We start from the raw sequence: 18111 nt of genomic DNA, 5'->3' as shown, positions 1-18111 counted from the left end.
GAATGCTCAGAAAAAGACATACACACAGAACGCAGCTCTCTGGAGGTCAAAGAAGACTAGCTGAACTGTTTTGAATTGATAAAAAAAGCAAAAGTTAGTCAGATAACCACGTTACAACCAAGGTATGCATAGAGGCATCTTGAAGGAACAATACAGTTAACCCAAAATAGTGCAGACGTTTCAGTGATGAAAATTATGAATTAAGGAAAGATGAAAATACCAAAAACTGTAGTACCTGGAAAAGCTGCTTGAAACAGGCCAGCACCCCCACTTTATAATGCCCAAATTTACAAATGAATAGCAATGAACTTTTTATAGCTCCTCAAAAAGCTCTTTAGTCTTTATGGATAGTTTTCCCTCTCATATAATTTTGTTTTTTATAACTCACCAGGTGAAATTATAATAAATCTTACATGTATCCATGTTTATGGTTGTCCTCCGAATTGCTGTTTTGGTGAATGAAATCCTAGTATTTTATTCGTATGTTACTTACCATTAATTAGCAGGTATTTCTTAACAGAAAGCAGCCATGTCAATCACTCTAATGAAGGCCAAGGTTTACATGTTGAAAAATAATTGTCAGGAGAAGATGAAACACACCTTCATAGGTGGCGAATCCCTTTATCCAAAAACACGTTCTTTGGTTGTTTTTTTTAACAGAAATTCCATTACAGGAATTTTATAAGTCATTTTCTGTGCCATCAGGTAAATGGTAACTATGACTGTGCTTGCAATTAGCACATATAGCATTTTTTTTAGGAGGCACACACTATTTAATAAAGCTCACCCAGAACGTTAAAATATACAAAAAATGTAGCGTATGGGACTTTGTAAGAAGATGTGGGTGGGTTGCTGCATGGCAGTAATGTTAACAAGACCTGTTTCTATAGTAACAGCTCATTAGGAGGCAGTTTGAACCATTTGATACTGTCCATGATTAAAGCACGTGTTGGGGGGTGGGGGCAGAATTGTGGACAAAATTGTCAGCGGTAGATGAGGACAGACAAAATACAGGACAGAAAAAAATAAAGAGGCAGTCATCGAAGGGGTGAGTATAGGAGGCCATGGGAGAACGCGTAAGAGAGGCTGAGGCCGCTCATGCTTTGCTGTCGATATCCTTTGGTCTCCCACATCTCTGCCTTTCATCCATGGGTGCCTTGCGTAATGTGCGGAGCTGGTTCTAATTAAAAGTGCTTGAAGTTAGTACAGAGAGTTGATGGGCAACAAGAGCTGCCTGGAAGACTTCCTTCATTGTTCTCATTGTGCCTGTTGCCTATGGAGAGCATTGTCCGCGAAGATTTGGGAAAATCGTCACAAGGAATCTAATCACTGAGGTATTCTGCCCCATGGCAAACTGGGCTGCACTACGGACTTGGTTGCTAATTGCCCTTTTTTCCCCATTGGAGTGAGCTGTCTTTCCTCTTCACACACAAGCTGCCCCTCCCCCTCCCGCCTTCTGTGTTCCCACCCTACGGCAAAGGGAGAGTCATAGTGTGCCATGTCATTCTGTGAATGTGTAACGCCAGGCCCAGGGCTGACTTGGCCTCGCATGTCCTCTTTTGCAGTCTCACATTGAGCCTCACTTTAACCTTTTACATTGACTGTACAGGGAGATTGCTTTGTGCAGGAGTTGCATTAGCAGTTCCTCTGACGGTAGTGATTAATCAAGACAAGCATCTTTGGTCCCCAAGGACAGTGCAGTCTTTAACTTGATGTGGCACAACATTGTAGTCACAGGGTTTTGTTGCACTTGCTAGTTTGGGAATCCAAGCTGATCTTGGAAGAAATAAATGATATGCAAGCATTTATTTGAGTTCAGGAAATGTGGATTATGTGCAGCTAAAATGAGTTGTCAGCAGTTACCTGATTTTGACTGTTATCTCTTCTGTGGACAGTAAATAAGACACCGCATTTACCAAAATTGCAGTTTAGCTTTTTTTAAAATTAGCTTTTAAAATTGATTTCTATTAGTACAAAAAATGTCTGCCAGACAGAAGTGAACCTTTAAGTGTCAATAATGCATTGTCCCTGATGTTCCTCCTATGTACGTTTTCATGTAGTTCAGGTACACAGAAAGTTGCACATCGCACGCACATGTTACACAGCCACTTGTGTGCTTAAATGTTGGGTCAATAAGGAAGTATACACAGTAGGTAAGCACTTTAAATAGGCAAGAGGTAGCATGTAGCAGGGTGCAGATGAAAAAAGTAAAGGGCTTTATGAGAGAAGTTATATCTTATAGATTTTATTTGTATAAAACACGTTTTTATTATATATTTAATGTTTTCCTTATTTAAAGCTTTCTATTGCTACTTTTAACAAACCATTTAATAATTTACACGTCATAGATATAGTGTGTCATGTTCTGTCCACTTAACAAAAGTTTCTTTTTTAGCTCTGGTCAGCTTTTTAATAAAACAACTGGGGTCCTAGCATCCCCCATACTCTTTATACACACTGGCACACACTGCTTTTCCCCAAAAACAGCTTAATTTAATAGCAGCTCTCTGAAGTAAACACAGCCTATAACTTTAGTGCTGCTGATGAGTAATGCTAATGAACCAGTCTGGGAAATGCTAAACCATTTTCCCGTAATTTGACAAGCATATGTTGTGGAAAAAAACAAAACTAAATTAAAAAAATTTAGATAATGTAGACGATTCTTCATAATTGCCTTTCAGCTAAGCCATTAAACTTTTAGCGAAAAAGTGCTCATAGTTATTCTTAGCCACCAGAAGTCTCTGGGTTTATCTGTTGACGCACGGCTGCTTCCGACTCAGATACTTTGTTGTTTGAAATGACGAGAAAAAAAGACATTAATGTAGAAAATGGAGCTGCACTATGTACTTACTGCTTATCTGGCTCAGTTAGATTGCTGCTTTAAATTCTACTCTCAGATTTCAGCTTTAATTGTAATAACTTTGTAACAAATCCGACTGTATGATTGATGTATAATACAATAAATTATCGTTTCGCTACCAAATGCCTTAACTTTAGTGGAAAAGATTTGCATAAAATGTTGCAGTTCGTTAACAGCTGAAAAACAGCCCGATGCCTGGATGGTTATCAGTTTATGTCACGGAAGCAAGATTTTGCTAAGCCAATTATCAATATTATTCGAACTAAGAAACTCTGAGCTCATCATTCAAAAACTGAAATGACCTTTAAAAAAAGTCTTCCTAAAATCCTAAACGGTAAAACGCATAATGTAGCAAAGGGAAGGAGAGCTGTTTACTTACATTGTGTAGAATCTGCAATATCTACTTACAGAAACTGATATTTCAGATCGGATTCTGTAACAGTGAAATATCTGGCCTTTTGCTGCTAAATCCTTCACTCCGTTAATGAGCTGGTTACTAACTTTGCATGTAGTCTAGTCCTGGATGGGGGATTTTCCCTGAAAACAGCTGCTTCCTCTGTTTAAAAACATCGATCAGAGCTGTGAGACGGAAAAAATAAATGCAGCTGAAATCCGAAACAACAGCTAGAAGTTGTTATAAATGTCAGGGTGGAGTGAAACCGCAGAGCCGCGTGATTATGTGACCCATTTTGCTTGAAAACAGTACTATGAGAAAATGTTATTGTCTCCCTTTTTGATTTTTTTTATTATAAGGTAATGATTAAATTTGTTGGTAGATAAAATGGAGTGAGATGAGAGAAACTTTCAGTCAGAGGGGGATCCTAACAAACTAAAGTCAGGAGGTTTGCCACTTTGATGTAATGCAGCATTTACTTTCAATTTTATCCTCTTGTTCAGGTCAGGATCCATCTCCATTAAGTGTTACATGCTCAGACACGACTGCTCCAGGCTTTGAATCATAGTAGCCTGCTGTGCCTTGTACCCAGGGGAAATTTTCAATCTTAGGTGAGATCCCATCAATTTTCACAACATAGCAGAAATGAAAAAAACAAAACAAAAACAAAGCAAAACGCAAAAAAAACAAACCAAGAAAAACAACTTTGCAACAGATTTAAGGGCATAATTTGGTTTGCCCAAACACATTTTAGCTTAACATGCTATTGTCCCATTTATGTGTGGCAACAGCATTTCCTTAAATGTAGTCATATCATCAGCCTCAATCAGAGAGCACTTTTGACAAGTATACTTAATCAATCAGCCCTTTTTTGTTTTGGGTTTGAGTTGAACGAAATAATCACACATCAGAGTCAGCGCTAATCCATTTTCTATTTTAAAACGTCCTGTTGGAAAGTCATGAACTAGTACAGTCTGTAATGGTTCTACTTAGCCTGGACAGTGTCCCTTTGCAGACACTGGTACGGTAAATAAAATGACCATTATTCTCTGGACATGATTTGGGGTAAGAGCATGTCTCAGTAATAGCGTGTTTAGTTCTTAATCAACTCAGTGGGCCCACTTTTTAGAGTGAATGCTGCATTTTGGAGAAGCGGTACATTCTGTTTGTACTCCCACACATTTGGCTGTCACAAACAGAGCTACACAGTGCAGATGGTATGAACCCTCGGGAGCCAAATCAGCAATCAGAAAGCTCACTTATTGATTTGCTGTAACACAAGCTATACAAAAAGCAGCTCAGAGGGAACGACTGAGGCAACCGGAGTGTCTAGCGGAGGGTACGTCTGTCTTCAAATGAGCATAGGTTCACAAAAGCACATGTGGAAGAGTGCACACACTCTTTCACAGAGAAGACAAGCAGACGCCATCCTCTTTATTTTTTCTGTTCATTTTAAGCCACACACTTGCTTTCTGCGAGAGCTCAACTAACAATTGCTTCCTTTGCATTTGACACAAGTTGCCAAGTTACATGTCGTATAAATGGCAAAGCTTTCATGTAATCTCTAAACTTTGATTTCAAAGTGTTTTCTTGCACTTCAGACTATTTGCAAGCTTTATTTGCGAGTGAAAAGGTGGTCTGTAAACTTTTTTGTTGTTGAATTGTTTGAAATGTGATACTTTACACTAAATCTGTCTACATCTTAATCAAATGCACACCCTCCTGTTGACTTTAAAAGGAGGCTATTGAGCTTTTGTAGTTTCATCTCTCACAGAGAACAGACTTCACTGTTGCACTTTGGAACAGCTGCAGGGCTGAGACTGAGTACGCAGTCATTGATAACGACTGTAATAACAAACTGCGGCACACAATCTATCCAAGTCTTCTTCACATGTGTTACGACCACATGTTTTCATTTTCTTGAGAAACAACTCTTTGTCTTCGTGCACGTTGTGTTCCAGATACTTACAAGCACCCTGTTTTTACCAAGATTGGGCTAAACACATTGACTGCACAGCAAACACAAACATTTATCTCTGTATGCGTTTCAAACACGCAGGGGCTTACTGGCTCTGTCTGAAGCGTGACTGTAGCTCACTAATTAATGTTTATTTGATCTGTAACAGTAACGACGACGCGTTGCAGTTTTACTGGGAATTAGATGTTGGCCAGACGGCAATTTTTCCTAACTTTGTGCTTCTTGCCTGGCCAACACTGGTTCAGACGTTTTGTGCAGGAATAATAATTTTACACTCTTCAGTCTCTTCAGGCTTCTTAGGACACTCATTATGTGCAGGGCTGTATAAACAGTTTGCCAGTTTATGGTGTTTGTCTGAATATATAGTGAGTATTACTATACCCGCTTTACTCACAGTGTGCCTCACAAAAAGCAGTGCACAACCAGTGGTCACTGTATGCAGTCATACATTGCAATGAAGGAAAAATGCCACAATTACTGCCTGTAAACTATTTGTATGTACTAATTTGAGAAAATATTGGTACTTAGATTTAACATAAAAAAAATAGATTTTGGTAATGTTACTCTGTCCTGTTTTAATTTAAAATGTAAATAAAAATGTAATATAATTTATCCTGTTTTAATGGTGCAGACAAATGACCCGTGTAGTGTCTTTAAGTGTTTTTTCAGTTTGCCTTTTCATTATATGTTGTTTACAGTGGATAAACAGGCTGTAATTTGAAGAGATTAACTTGAATTATTCCCAAACATGGGGGAAACATAAAAATTAATAATGCCTTTTATTTAATTGAGCCCCGATGACATATTTCTGCTGACAGTGAGCTGGCTGGAAACACTTCTGGTAGACAGTCAGCTCATACACATTAGACTAATGCGTCTGAAAGAAAAGGTAATGTTGAGAAAATGGCAAGCAGACTTGTTCATTATTTGGCATTTAACTTTAGGTGGATAGTTTTCTAATTGCATTAGGAATCCCATTAGCCTCCACATCCAATAATCTCTTCTCAGTGAAACCGTGTCTCGAACTTGGCTGCAGCTTGATGACTACATTTTCTTTTAAAAGCTTTTGTCGATTTAAAGACAAGCGAGTGTCAAGTTTCACCGGGGATGAAAAGAGTGCAGGATGCTACAGGTTGTACAGGCTCACAATCACATGTTGGTCAGTTTTGCTTCATTCTTGACCCTGAAAATGTATTTTTGTTACTCACAAACAACAAAGCTATTTTGTAGCTTAAGCAGAAAGTGGAGCACATTAGCTGATATTCACATAGTTCCTCACGTTGCATCTCTACAGAACTGATGGTGGACGGATCGTGTCGTTAGTGTCATACTGTTCAAGAGAGTTATAGTGGAATTAGAAAAATAGATTAGGGTGGTGTAAAATGGTAATCTATGCAGCTTCTTTTTTGGCTGGACTGCATGCAATAAATTAAAAGTGTGTGTGTTTGACACAGGTGTGACCATGAAGCTGATGGATGAGGTCGCTGGCATTGTGGCAGCTCGTCACTGCAACACCAATGTTGTCACTGCCTCAGTGGATGCCATCAATTTCCATCGCAAGATCAAGAAAGGTGAGGATAACACAGAGAATACACTCAAACTTTTAAATCTCTGATACTTACAAATATCCAGAGATGCAGGGAGATATTTTCACGTAATTATTGCCTTTTTTTTTTGTCTTGTCCATTTGCTTTACCAAGAGGAACGCTGTAGACTCTCTATACACTCCTCTTGTTAGTATTTTTTATTTATTTTTATCTTTATTTTCTTACATTATTACCTAAGTAGATATTATGTTGCTGCTGATGGGGTTGATGGCCAGTTTGGCAAAAGACAGGAGGAGAGATAATACCATAAAAACAAAAAGGAGGAGGAATAGAAAAAGAAAAGGGATCGAAAGAGAGAGGAAAAAAGGTGAGGGGGGGAGTCAAAAGTCGTGGATAGAGCAAAACGTTTTCTCGCCTTTTGACCAGAGATGATAAAATGGAAACTCTAAAGCATTTTTCAATTCAGCCTCGGGCGGTGCTGTTTTAAATCAACTAAGCCAACGTTAACAGCTGTCACACGGTTGCTATCCAAGGCCAACTGTGTTTTGTAGAGCTGCCACTACATCTGGAAACACACACCACTGTTAATAATGACCGAACTATTTTCCATTACCAAACTTTGTCTATTTATACTGTATTTGCTGTAAGCGCCTCACAGTCTGAAAGGTTCAGATGAACAAATTCTAAGCCTCTAAATACCTTTATCCATGTAGCCTTTGATATTTCAGTTGGAAAATGTGTCCAGTCGAACACTGGAGTGCAGAATTTATTGCCAGGACTTCCTGGATAAGCGAGCTTATCCAAAGTCCTTCAGGGACAGTCATAATAAAAGCAATTCTAAGAAGGCAGGAACATAGTCTCCCGAAAAAGGCACACATAACAGACATATGTATGATACATGTTTGACAATACAATATAACTGCAACCTCCTCAGTTAAGTTCAGGGCTGTGATCTATCTTGCATGTTACAGGCTCATTATCTTCTGTCTGTGCTGTTAGCTGTTCCACCAACTCGTACAGTTTGTTATTTTGTCATTTTGTGGAATTTTAACACCTCAGAAGTGACTGTGTCTTTTCAAAGAGACTTGTGCCAGTGGAACTGAAATACTAGTGGACTCCTAGGGCTGGTGAATGGGTTGTGTCAGGGGGGCATCAACATGTGGCAAATCAAAAATAAATCTGAAATAAGTACTAAAGTACTCAGTACTAAACATAATGTTCATATTGCTAGGTTATGATTTGAAAACAACAGACCAGCTACATCTCTGCAACCCTGTTGAGTAATTAATAGTTTTACAGCTTAGCATAAGTGTACAAGGTCAGCTGTGCAGTATATGTGCTTTTAAATACAACTTTCATGCTGCAACATTTGCTCAGTTCACTGTTTTTCCAACAGTTTGAACTACACAGACAGAGTGGCAGGATGTGAAGGAGTTGGGACCTTTAAAACATTTAAAACCCTCCTTTCAGGAGTGTGAGGAACACAAAACTGAACAGCACAGAGTGGTGGAGATCCATGACCACATCTTTCATCTGCCCCTAGTTGCTCCACTTGCTACCTTCATCTGTCCTCACAGTTCAGTTAGTGCTGACATGATTTCCCCTGGCTCCACAGTGACTTAGGGGTTATGTCACTTCTACAGTTCTCATTTTTGCTCTAGCTGGTCAGGCAAAAAAAAAAAAAAAAAAAAAGTTAAGAGGTAAGTTTAGGGAAAATAATGGAAATAAGTATCAAAACAAAAAGGATCCTAAAAAACAGCCACTAGCATTGTCGACTCTACCTCTGGATTTATTTTGTCATTTTATTTTTATGCATTTTTGTCTTGCTACTGTTTCTTTTGGCATTTCAACCTTTGCCACACAAATATATAAAGGAACAAACAAATGTCCTATTAAGGTCCTGGGTCACTAAGCGCTGGACATCTGGATAGCTTAATTTTAATTGTGGTAATAGAGTAGAAACATTACAAAAACTGACCTAGTTGTGATACCTGAGAGGATGGTGATTTTTCCTTTTAAGCACCATTTGATACTAAAAATGTCTACAAATACTACAAAGGGTCTAAGAATACTTAACTAGTATGTATGAAATTTCAACCCCATGTGAAGACAAATGGACAACAATGAGCCTTAAATGACTAAAGTGGAAAGTTAAGACCCAGAATGTTAAACAGGCTAAGATTTGTTTATGGGCTTTTGGTGGGTTCTGCTTTGAACTGCCTCAGAGGTCCACCTTCAAAAAACCACAGAAGACACAAAGAACACCATGATTATAGTTAAAAAAAGGAATCTTAATAATTCAAATATAGAGGCACTGATGAGGATGCACCGGTGATAATATAGTAGTCAATAATGTACCATAGGAGAGTTCAGGCAGGGGTCTTTTCTGTGATCCATTATAGCAAAACAACCAGAGGTACAAATAATGAGAAGAAAGGCATGAAACTTCAAAAGGTTGGATGAAAGGACATTTCAGGAACAGGGACTGGAGCCCTGATGGCGAGAGTGAAAATGTGATACAGAAGAAAAAATAAAACGACCAGTGTGTCGTCGTGAATGGTCACAATGTCGTTCTTGTTTATTAATTGTACATTTCTTTTCATTGAAAGAATTATTTGTTAAAACCCTGACATCCATGAACTGTTTGGCTAAAGAAAAAAATGACCTGTGGAATGACACTGAAATCTACTCTTTAAATGGAAACGTAGTGGAGTTTTCATCATGTTAGACTCATTAAAAAAAGGTATTAATGCAATTTATTGGTCAGTGAAAAGACTAACAGAAAAACCTAGACTCTGTGGAAGTAAAATAACAAATCTGTTGTTGTGTGGTATTACATTCCCACTTCAGTGAATACAGCACTGAGCCTGGACATGGACTGGGTACCTTCATGAAAGCAGATTAGCTTTATCAGTTCTTCAGACATGAGACGCTGCCAGTTGTTTTGGTTGGCTGACCTCCAATGCTGCACAAGTCAAGAGCTACATTCTGCATTAATCTGAAGGCCTTCAAAGTCCCCCATCATCAAGCCTCATTTTTGTGTAATGTCACTAAGCAGAGGTCGTTTCACTGAGCCTAATAAATCGTAGTAAGAGATAGTTTATCTAAATGAGACTTGACACATGGGAGCATTAAAAAAAGCCTCTAAAGGTCAGTCGACAAAAAACGAAATGAAATGCTTTAAATTTGTGGTCTCGGTTGTCAGGTATGCTGAAAAGACCACACCGCAGTTACTGCACGTTATTATCCGTTTAAAATTCTTCACCAATATGGATTTTCATGGTCACCTTGTTGCCATTTCCTAAATATCCCAGCATCCAAGGTTACTGAATGTGTGATAATATTTGGCGTAAGAGTTATCTTAACATATATAAAAATCTAAAAAGTTGAATTTTCTCAACTTGATTAAAGACCTTGTGCATATTGTGGGATTAAACATTACAGAAACTTAAAAAAATCACTTAGGTAATTAATAATACTGTTAATTTAAGGCAGCTGTGGCCTAAACCTTGTATTTGGTGGTGATAATCAATTTGTTAAGCTCTCTATATCATTAGAATTCTTGTTGTTTGTAATTTAAGATTTTGGATATTTTTTGCATGTCATAAACTTAGAGTGTGTTATTTTCTCCTGTGTGCCTATGCTGAACCTGTGTGCAGTTTTGCATTTCCTTGCCGTCTCTATTTTTTTACTTTTTACCCTCAGCACTTCAGTTTTAGGCTGCATCACAGAAAACCATAATCAAAACAAAAAGTTTGTTTGTTAGAGCCTTAAAAAGTAACTGCTTTATAAATGTAGTCTCGTTGTTCCTGCGTGTGTTTTCGTTCCGCGCGCTCTGGGCTTCTTCTCACACTTCAAAGACATTCATGTTAGGGTAACTGGCTATTCTAAATTGGCCCTAGGTTCGAATGTGAGCGTGAATGCTTGTCTGTCTCTTTGTGTCAGCCAAGTGATAGCCTGACAGCCTATCTAGGGTGTACACGGCCTCTCAACCTGTCACAGCTGGGATATGCTCTAGGCCCCTGTGATCCTGAATTGGATAAGAGGATGGATGCATGGATGGGTTAGGGTAACAAACCTGGATTTACTGTTAAATCCCAATTATTGACTCTATAAACATATCTTTTGACAACAGAGGCTTGCTTGTCATGAAAACCGAACTCATACCCATGAATTTTGCAGAGTATCCTGCATGAATATGAGATCTGTAACTGAACAACAGTCAAGTCTAATTCTGGTAGAATTCTTGTATTGTTGTCATCGTGTCAGAGTGCTTTGCAGCTCATACACTGATAAAAGCCTTTTTTCCCTCTTTTTATGTGCATCATTTATTATTTAGGACTTTGACTATTTTATAAGATCTCACTCATATACTTGCGATCTGTTCCTGACTGCAGGAGTAACACCTTCTTTCCTTGTCTCTATGGCAACTGCAGTAATATTACAGTACAGGCACATCAAAGAGAATAATGAAATACATCAACAATGCTCTGTAATATTATTTGATGACTTTTTTTCCCACCTCGCTGCAGTGACAAAAGCAGGAGAGAGCACATTTTTGAGTGAAACACAGTGGATTGATTAGATATCTGAGAAAGTGCAGCTTCAATATTACTTCAGTCTGAGCTTTTAGCCAGAGGTCGCCGGCCTGTCTGGAAAGGTCCATGATGCAACAATGTGATAGAGACTGCAAGAAAAGAGCTGAAATCTTCCTCTGCTGGTTTATTATATAGATCATTTTCTGTGTAATTAAAGATATTTAGTATGAGTTTACTTACATTATTTAGTATTTTGATGAGGCAGTGTTTGTGTGAAAACCCGATGACTTGTGCAACTTCTTTTTTTCACCTTTATAAGACTAAGTGAAACCTTAAAATAACTGCTATGTCTGAGAAATGGTAGAAAATGTTATGGTAAATGTCAAAAAATGAAAATGTCTCTAAATGGCAACATATTTAGGTTTATTTAAAAACACTGAAAATCAGAGTGCTCAATATCCTTTTCCTCTTCTTCCTAAGGGTGTGTGGTGACGGTGACGGGACGACTCACATTTGTCAGTAACAAATCGATGGAAATTGAGGTGTTGGTAGACGCGTCCTCACTGGTGGAGGCAGAGAAGGGGAAATATCGTGCTGTCTCAGCTTTCTTCACCTTCATTTCCCTGGACAAGGACAATAAGCCCCTGCCTGTCCCCGCCCTTAAGGTTGGTATCGTCCAGTCTCCTTCTAAAGTCTGCCTGTCTTTTAAAACCTTGATACAGAATTTGTGATGTTATACGATTTTTACATCCTTATCCATTAATATAGAGTAATTACATTCACAAACACTGACAGTCAAGCCTGTTTTTTTTATAGTATTGTTATAATGGAAAATAATCAGGGCATGGATTTTGTTGCCTTTTTACCGCGATATCATCTTTTAAAGGCTACTTATTTGTAGTTTGTTCTCTTCTCACTGCTGATAACATTTCCATTAGTAATATTTCTTTATCATGACATGTAAAATGGCCATTACAAGACTGGATCAATGGAGATGCAGCCTTCATTTATAGAAAATGTTGAGTTGGGTCACACTGATCTTTGATCCAAAACCACTGTAAAAATTTTCCAGATAACTGAAAAAAAAATCATAAATATGAAAAAGATGTAATACTTTTAAGATTATATATTAAAGACTGTCTTCACAGACATGATTTTTGGAAAGCTCAAAGATACTGCCCATTGTTTAGGAATTCCACATGTCAGTCTCTTTAGAAAGCATTCAAATCCTCGTAGTGTTGGGGTATTATCCTTCAGCAGTGAGCAGGGCTGAATGATATTATTCCCACAAGATCTCCGAGATGAGTATCTCTGGGATGAGTATGCCTGACTCAGCACTTACTGTCAGCAAGCAAAGACTTCATGCTTACCTGCAGACAGGAGAGAGATGCCTGCTGTTTGTTCAGGCTCTGCAACACATAACGATCCAAACCTTGTTTTTATGCAAACACTGAGCTCATGGCCCATCTGTTTAAGTCATTAATATTAATGAGAAGCTATCTTTTTGCAATTTCACACAACCGAGGAGCTTTTAAAACCATATTCTAAACACTGCAATGCAGTTTGTGTTAAGGTTCACATTATTTTTAAGTGTCAAGATTAAGATTTTCACTCCATATTTTGTAATTGAGCAATTCAAATTCCACTTAATGTTTTGTTTGAGTTGTTGTTGTTGTTGTTGTTGTTGTTGTTGTTAATGATGTACTGCATTCAGTTTTCTTGATTTGGTAATGTTACCATTAGCTTTGCAACAATGAAATGAGATGGGTGGGCAGTTTCAAATTTGGCCGACCAGCAGCAGGTCATTATTTCCTCAAGTGCACACTTGTACAAATTTTACAGAGTTTACACCAGGACTAATAATTAAACTAGAAGTATTTGTAGAATATTATTGCCAAAGGCAATAATACTAGGCAATAATACTAGCAACAGAAGAACAAAGAAGAAAAACAAATGGTATGATAATAAGTAAAAATAGAAATAATAAATCATTGATTTTTGACAATAATACATGTATTCTACAAAAATGTATTTTAACTCCCCCCTGCATTACAGTTGTGCATGACACCATGTCCTTCCATGTTTCAAGTACCATGAGCGTGTAATAAGAAATTTGCAGGAAGAAAGCTGCTGTGGTTGAGAATGAAGCGTGAAAAAGGATTGTTATAGGTGTGTTGTCATGCCACAAGTGCAGCAGTGACTCATTTGACCATCAGGTCACAGTTGAAGGTGCAGTATTAGCCTTTATAAACCACAGCACATTTATTCGAGACTTCTCTGATGATGCCCCTGCAGATAGAAGTGTTCATCAAATGCATGACGCCTTTGGTTGGCCTTTTCAAAAGTGTCTGTCAGTCCCCTGATTTCCATTTCACAAAACCTGCATTTGGTTTGCCCATTGTCTGCCTCTCCCTCCATGCATTCATTACCTGGTTTTCTGCCTCATGTAAGCTGCTCATTGCTTTTGTTTTAATAGGAGGGAATTGTAGCAGTGATTAGACTCATTGTAATTTCTCTTCAGACCTCAATTTTATCAAAAGAGAGGCTAAAAAATCTCCTGGTGATTTTAATAATTTATCCTCAACACTATAAATGGAAATCTAAATGGAGCCTAGGCTGCCAGGGATCTGATGTAGCTTGTCAAATAAACAAGGGCAGGGCAAACGAGAAACGTGTGTGTGAATGAGTTATGAAGAAAGTGCACGTACACAAACACGAGCCCTTTGTGTGCAGGTCTGCATGTGTTAGAATGAGCATTGCCTGTGAATGTGCACATGCATGGAACAGATCATTGAGCACAAATGCGTGTGTGTTTATTTATATGAGCAAGAGGAGGAGGACAAGGCTCGATCGGTGCTATTTCTGGCTTTATGACTATTTACTGGGGGCATAAGCATGAGATGAGATTGACTCTGACTCTACTGATGGCAGTAAACCTTTTCATAATTGTTGGTCTTTGGTGTGTACACGAGAAACGTCATGTGCAGGAAATAAGGTTCAACACGTCAGTCCAATTAACACCCAAATTTTCCCTAACAGGAGAGATGGGACTGTGGGAGTTGGAAAGATAATAAACACATCAAATAGCATCGTAAGTCAGATGATAGTGAGCAGAACAAATCAAAATGGAAGGATGTGGAAGCCAAATGTTTTTGTGTATTTGGCCTCCACATCCTTACATTTCGACCACATAAAAGGTCTTGTGCAAAAGTCTTGATTCCCCCCTCATTTCTTTATATTCTGCTTCCAAAGACCAGAGACTTGTAATTTTTAAAATAGTGTTGAGTAATAAACATAGGCCGACCATTTTTAGAGGAATTTTATTTTTTTTGGTAACTTAATACTGACCTATGAATCAGTCAAATATAATAAAGCATTTCGTCTATGCATACCAAACAAAATAGCAAATATTTTATTTTAAATGATATCTTTAGGCACAAAAACATATCATTTGTTTCCAGTTCTTTTGTTGAATCTGTATAAAATACTAACGATTATACAGTCCCAATCAAAAGTTTAAGACCACTTGAAAAATGGCAAAAAATCATATTTTGCATGGTTTGACCTTAACAAGGTTCCAAGTAGACTGTGAACATGCAACAAGAAGAAATGGGAGTGAGACAAAACATTTTTTCAAGCATGCAAATTATTGAAAACTGAAACAGGCTGTTTTACAGCTGATAACGTTTAGGACCACATGCTATTACAAGGTCAAATCTATGCAAAAATCTTCATTCATTGTCATTTTATGTCAGGTCACACTGTCATGACCTTCGGATGGCAAAGGCAAAAAAAAAAAAAGTTCACTTTTTGAACATGGTCGGGTTGATGAACTGCATAAGCTTTGGGACCTGTACCATTTGAGAGGGTTAAAATTGTATTGTGGCACTAACAATCTAATTCCCCAAATATTATTAGCATTAGTGTGCTCTGTGTCCTTAAAAAATCTGTTGAAACTTCAAAAGTGGAAAACAAAAGAAGTAGGAGAGGAGCAAGATGCCTCTGGCCCTTCAGTTAATCTGTCTAATGTTCAGTGAAGCCTCATCAAAAATGGTCTTAGTGAAAGGGTGGCTGTCAAGAAGCCCCTGTTAAGGAAGAAAAACAGGGAGAAAAGGCTGTATGCAAAATTAAAAGAACGGAACTGAAAATCAGTGGCATCAGCTCTTATTGAATGAAAAATATAAATCTGAAATTTTTGGGTCCAGTCGTCATCAGTGTCTTTGGAGGAGGTACAATAATCAGTGTCTACAACACAGTGGAGGCTCTGTCATGGTTTGGGGCTGCATTTCAGCCAGCAGTGTTGGGGATCTTGTCAAATTGGGATCGCGTACACAGGACAGTACTTTTTTGAGCCATCATGCAATACAATCTGGAGAGAGTATGATTGGCAACAGTTTCAGTTTTTTTCATTTTTCATGACAGTGATTCCAAACACACTGCCAATGCAGTAAAAGCATACCTGGACAGAAATAAAACACTGTCACTCAACGTTATTGAAGCAGTTTGGGATCTTGACAGAGAACAGAATCAAAGACACTCAACATCCAAATAAGAATGTCCTTCGAGAAGACTGGAGAACTATTACTGTAGACTAGTTTAAAAAATTAAAAGAACGCTTGTGTTCAGGCTGTGTAGAAATATAGGTGTCGTACCAAACAATGACTTTCAAGCCTGTTAGAATCATACAAACTCTATTTTTGCAAATATACATGTACATTTGCCTGTTTCAGTAAATCATTGCACCTATTGCCAGGTTTACCTAGCAAAGCATAAAGAAACAAGGACTGGCTCAAGACTTTTGCATGGTACTTTACAAAATAGTATCATCAGCTATTTCCCAGAAATAGTAAGCCGTCGTATTTACTGTCTCTGTGTTAAAGATCCTCCAGAGAATTAAAACCTTTTCTTCTGTGAGCTAGCATGAAAGCGTGATTACACAAAACGTGTCTGACAGTTAGCAGTTAGTTTGGCACAAAGAGTGGAAACCTTGAAGCAGCCACCCTGTCTAAACATAACAAAAGCTATCTACCAATGCTCAACAGTGGGACAGATTGTGTTATTACTCAGTGTTACATAGACTGCTACTTCAAGAGTCCTCAAAGTCACTGTATCAGCTAAAAATACTCCTGTATGTGACCACAACTTAATGTGACCTTTAGAGATGGGTAATTTTGTTACCCATGAACAGTGCAATGCTTGTTGTTTTTAACCTTTTCACTGAAGTTAAAAAAAAAAAAAAAGCTTGTTTGGCTTGGCATAAAATTTAATTAAGCTTCATTTCCCCAAATACTAAACTTGCTTCCTCTTATACCTTTAATCTTCTAATACCCCATAGCCCTTTTCATCAGGGAATACTGAAAATCCTTATAAAACAAACAAACTTGTTTCTCTGTTACTTATTCTGGCTGTGTATTATTTTGCCAGGAATGATGCAAATGAGTAGACTTTTCTGCATGCAAGTAGAACAATACTAATGACTGCATGTACTGTTGCATAAATTGAGTTACTTTGAGGCACTCTGATAAAACGGACTGGCTACTGTAAGTTGTTAAAATGTATGACAAAGACACCCAAGTGTGCACTTTCAGAACTAAATAATAATAACAATACCTTGACTAAATCCATTTATCTTTCATAAAGACCTTCCATGTTTATGGAAACCTACACCTAAATGTTTCTCCGTCTCTCCTGACGTTGTTGATCTTTTTCAGTAGGTAAAGGCTATAAAAAAGAACTACAACTAGAGTCTTTTAAAATCTTCTGTTCTGTCGACATAAAATGTAGAAAGCACTACTGGTAGCGTGAGACGTTAACTGTGGACCATTCCAACCAAGACGTTCCATCTTCTTGGGACAGCGTATATATATGTGCTATCATGTATGAGCTGCACTCCTTACGCAGCCTTGTTTTTATCTCTCCAGCGCACCTGTCGTCACTGTCATTTGCACCAAAGCAGGTGAAACTGATTCACAATGGTTTATGAATTAGTGCCCTTGTTTAACTGACTTTATGTTATGCTGTGATCATCTGGTATTCCCCTAGTCTTATTGAGCAGTGTCTATTACGAGATTACATTTCACCTCTCTTTTATCTCTCTGATTCTTTCCGTTTGTTAAAAAACAAACAAACAAAAACCAAGAAAAAAAGGTGATTCTCCCTGCTTCTCTTTTATGTTTATAACACAATTGTCTGTTTTTTGTCCTTTTTTAGTACTGCTGAAATTAAAACTGAAAACAGTCCTGAAAGCTCAAACCATCACTTATTATTATTTCATGGCAGCTTTTGCCCCAGTTGAGCTCTATAAATAGTCTGATCGACATGACTTCTGCTATTTTTGACTGCAGGTGCTTTCCCTCCCATTTTCCCTTCCTTGATTTCTTGCCAATGAGCTCAGTGCAATCACTATTTTTAGATTTTTCTGTTTCAGCTCACTAGGGAGTTAGGGATGGTGGGAGTGTGTGTATGTGTAGCTGGGCTGTCACTAATGTTAGCATACTGTGGGTTATGCCGAAGTGGGGCATGAGGACAGCAGGAGCACAGAGGATAGTGGGGAATGCCTTGCCTATCTATAACAGTAATCTTGAAAATGAACTACTGAAATATAGTGTATATGCATGCTAGGCCAGGATAGAAATAATCAGTGCCTAGAAGAGCTTTAGACAGTGGTCATTGCTCTTATATCAGCTCTTAGTAGAAGAACATGGTTACACAAAGCTAAGTCCGGAGTGTGGATGTGTGAAAGGAAAGGAATAAAAATGTAGATTTTGTTCAAAACAGCAAGCACAAAAAATGCA

General features: G+C 38.0%; 1 protein-coding gene across 4 annotated transcripts in view; it reads left to right on the top strand.

The window, feature by feature from the left end:
* acot7 (acyl-CoA thioesterase 7) overlaps window positions 1-18111 on the top strand; it is a 49781-nt gene that overhangs the window by 24852 nt on the left and 6818 nt on the right. For all 4 annotated transcript variants that reach the window (XM_031738217.2, XM_031738219.2, XM_039603905.1 and 1 more), the window contains 2 exons: window positions 6687-6803; window positions 11798-11982. In XM_031738217.2, coding sequence (XP_031594077.1) covers window positions 6687-6803; window positions 11798-11982 — 302 coding nt within the window. The remainder of the gene's footprint in view (window positions 1-6686; window positions 6804-11797; window positions 11983-18111) is intronic.

Source organism: Oreochromis aureus, linkage group 20 (genome assembly GCF_013358895.1).
Source record: "Oreochromis aureus strain Israel breed Guangdong linkage group 20, ZZ_aureus, whole genome shotgun sequence".
Taxonomy (NCBI): domain Eukaryota; kingdom Metazoa; phylum Chordata; class Actinopteri; order Cichliformes; family Cichlidae; genus Oreochromis; species Oreochromis aureus.
The sequence above is the reverse complement of the archived record's forward strand: the minus strand, read 5'-3'. Positions and strand labels throughout refer to the sequence as shown.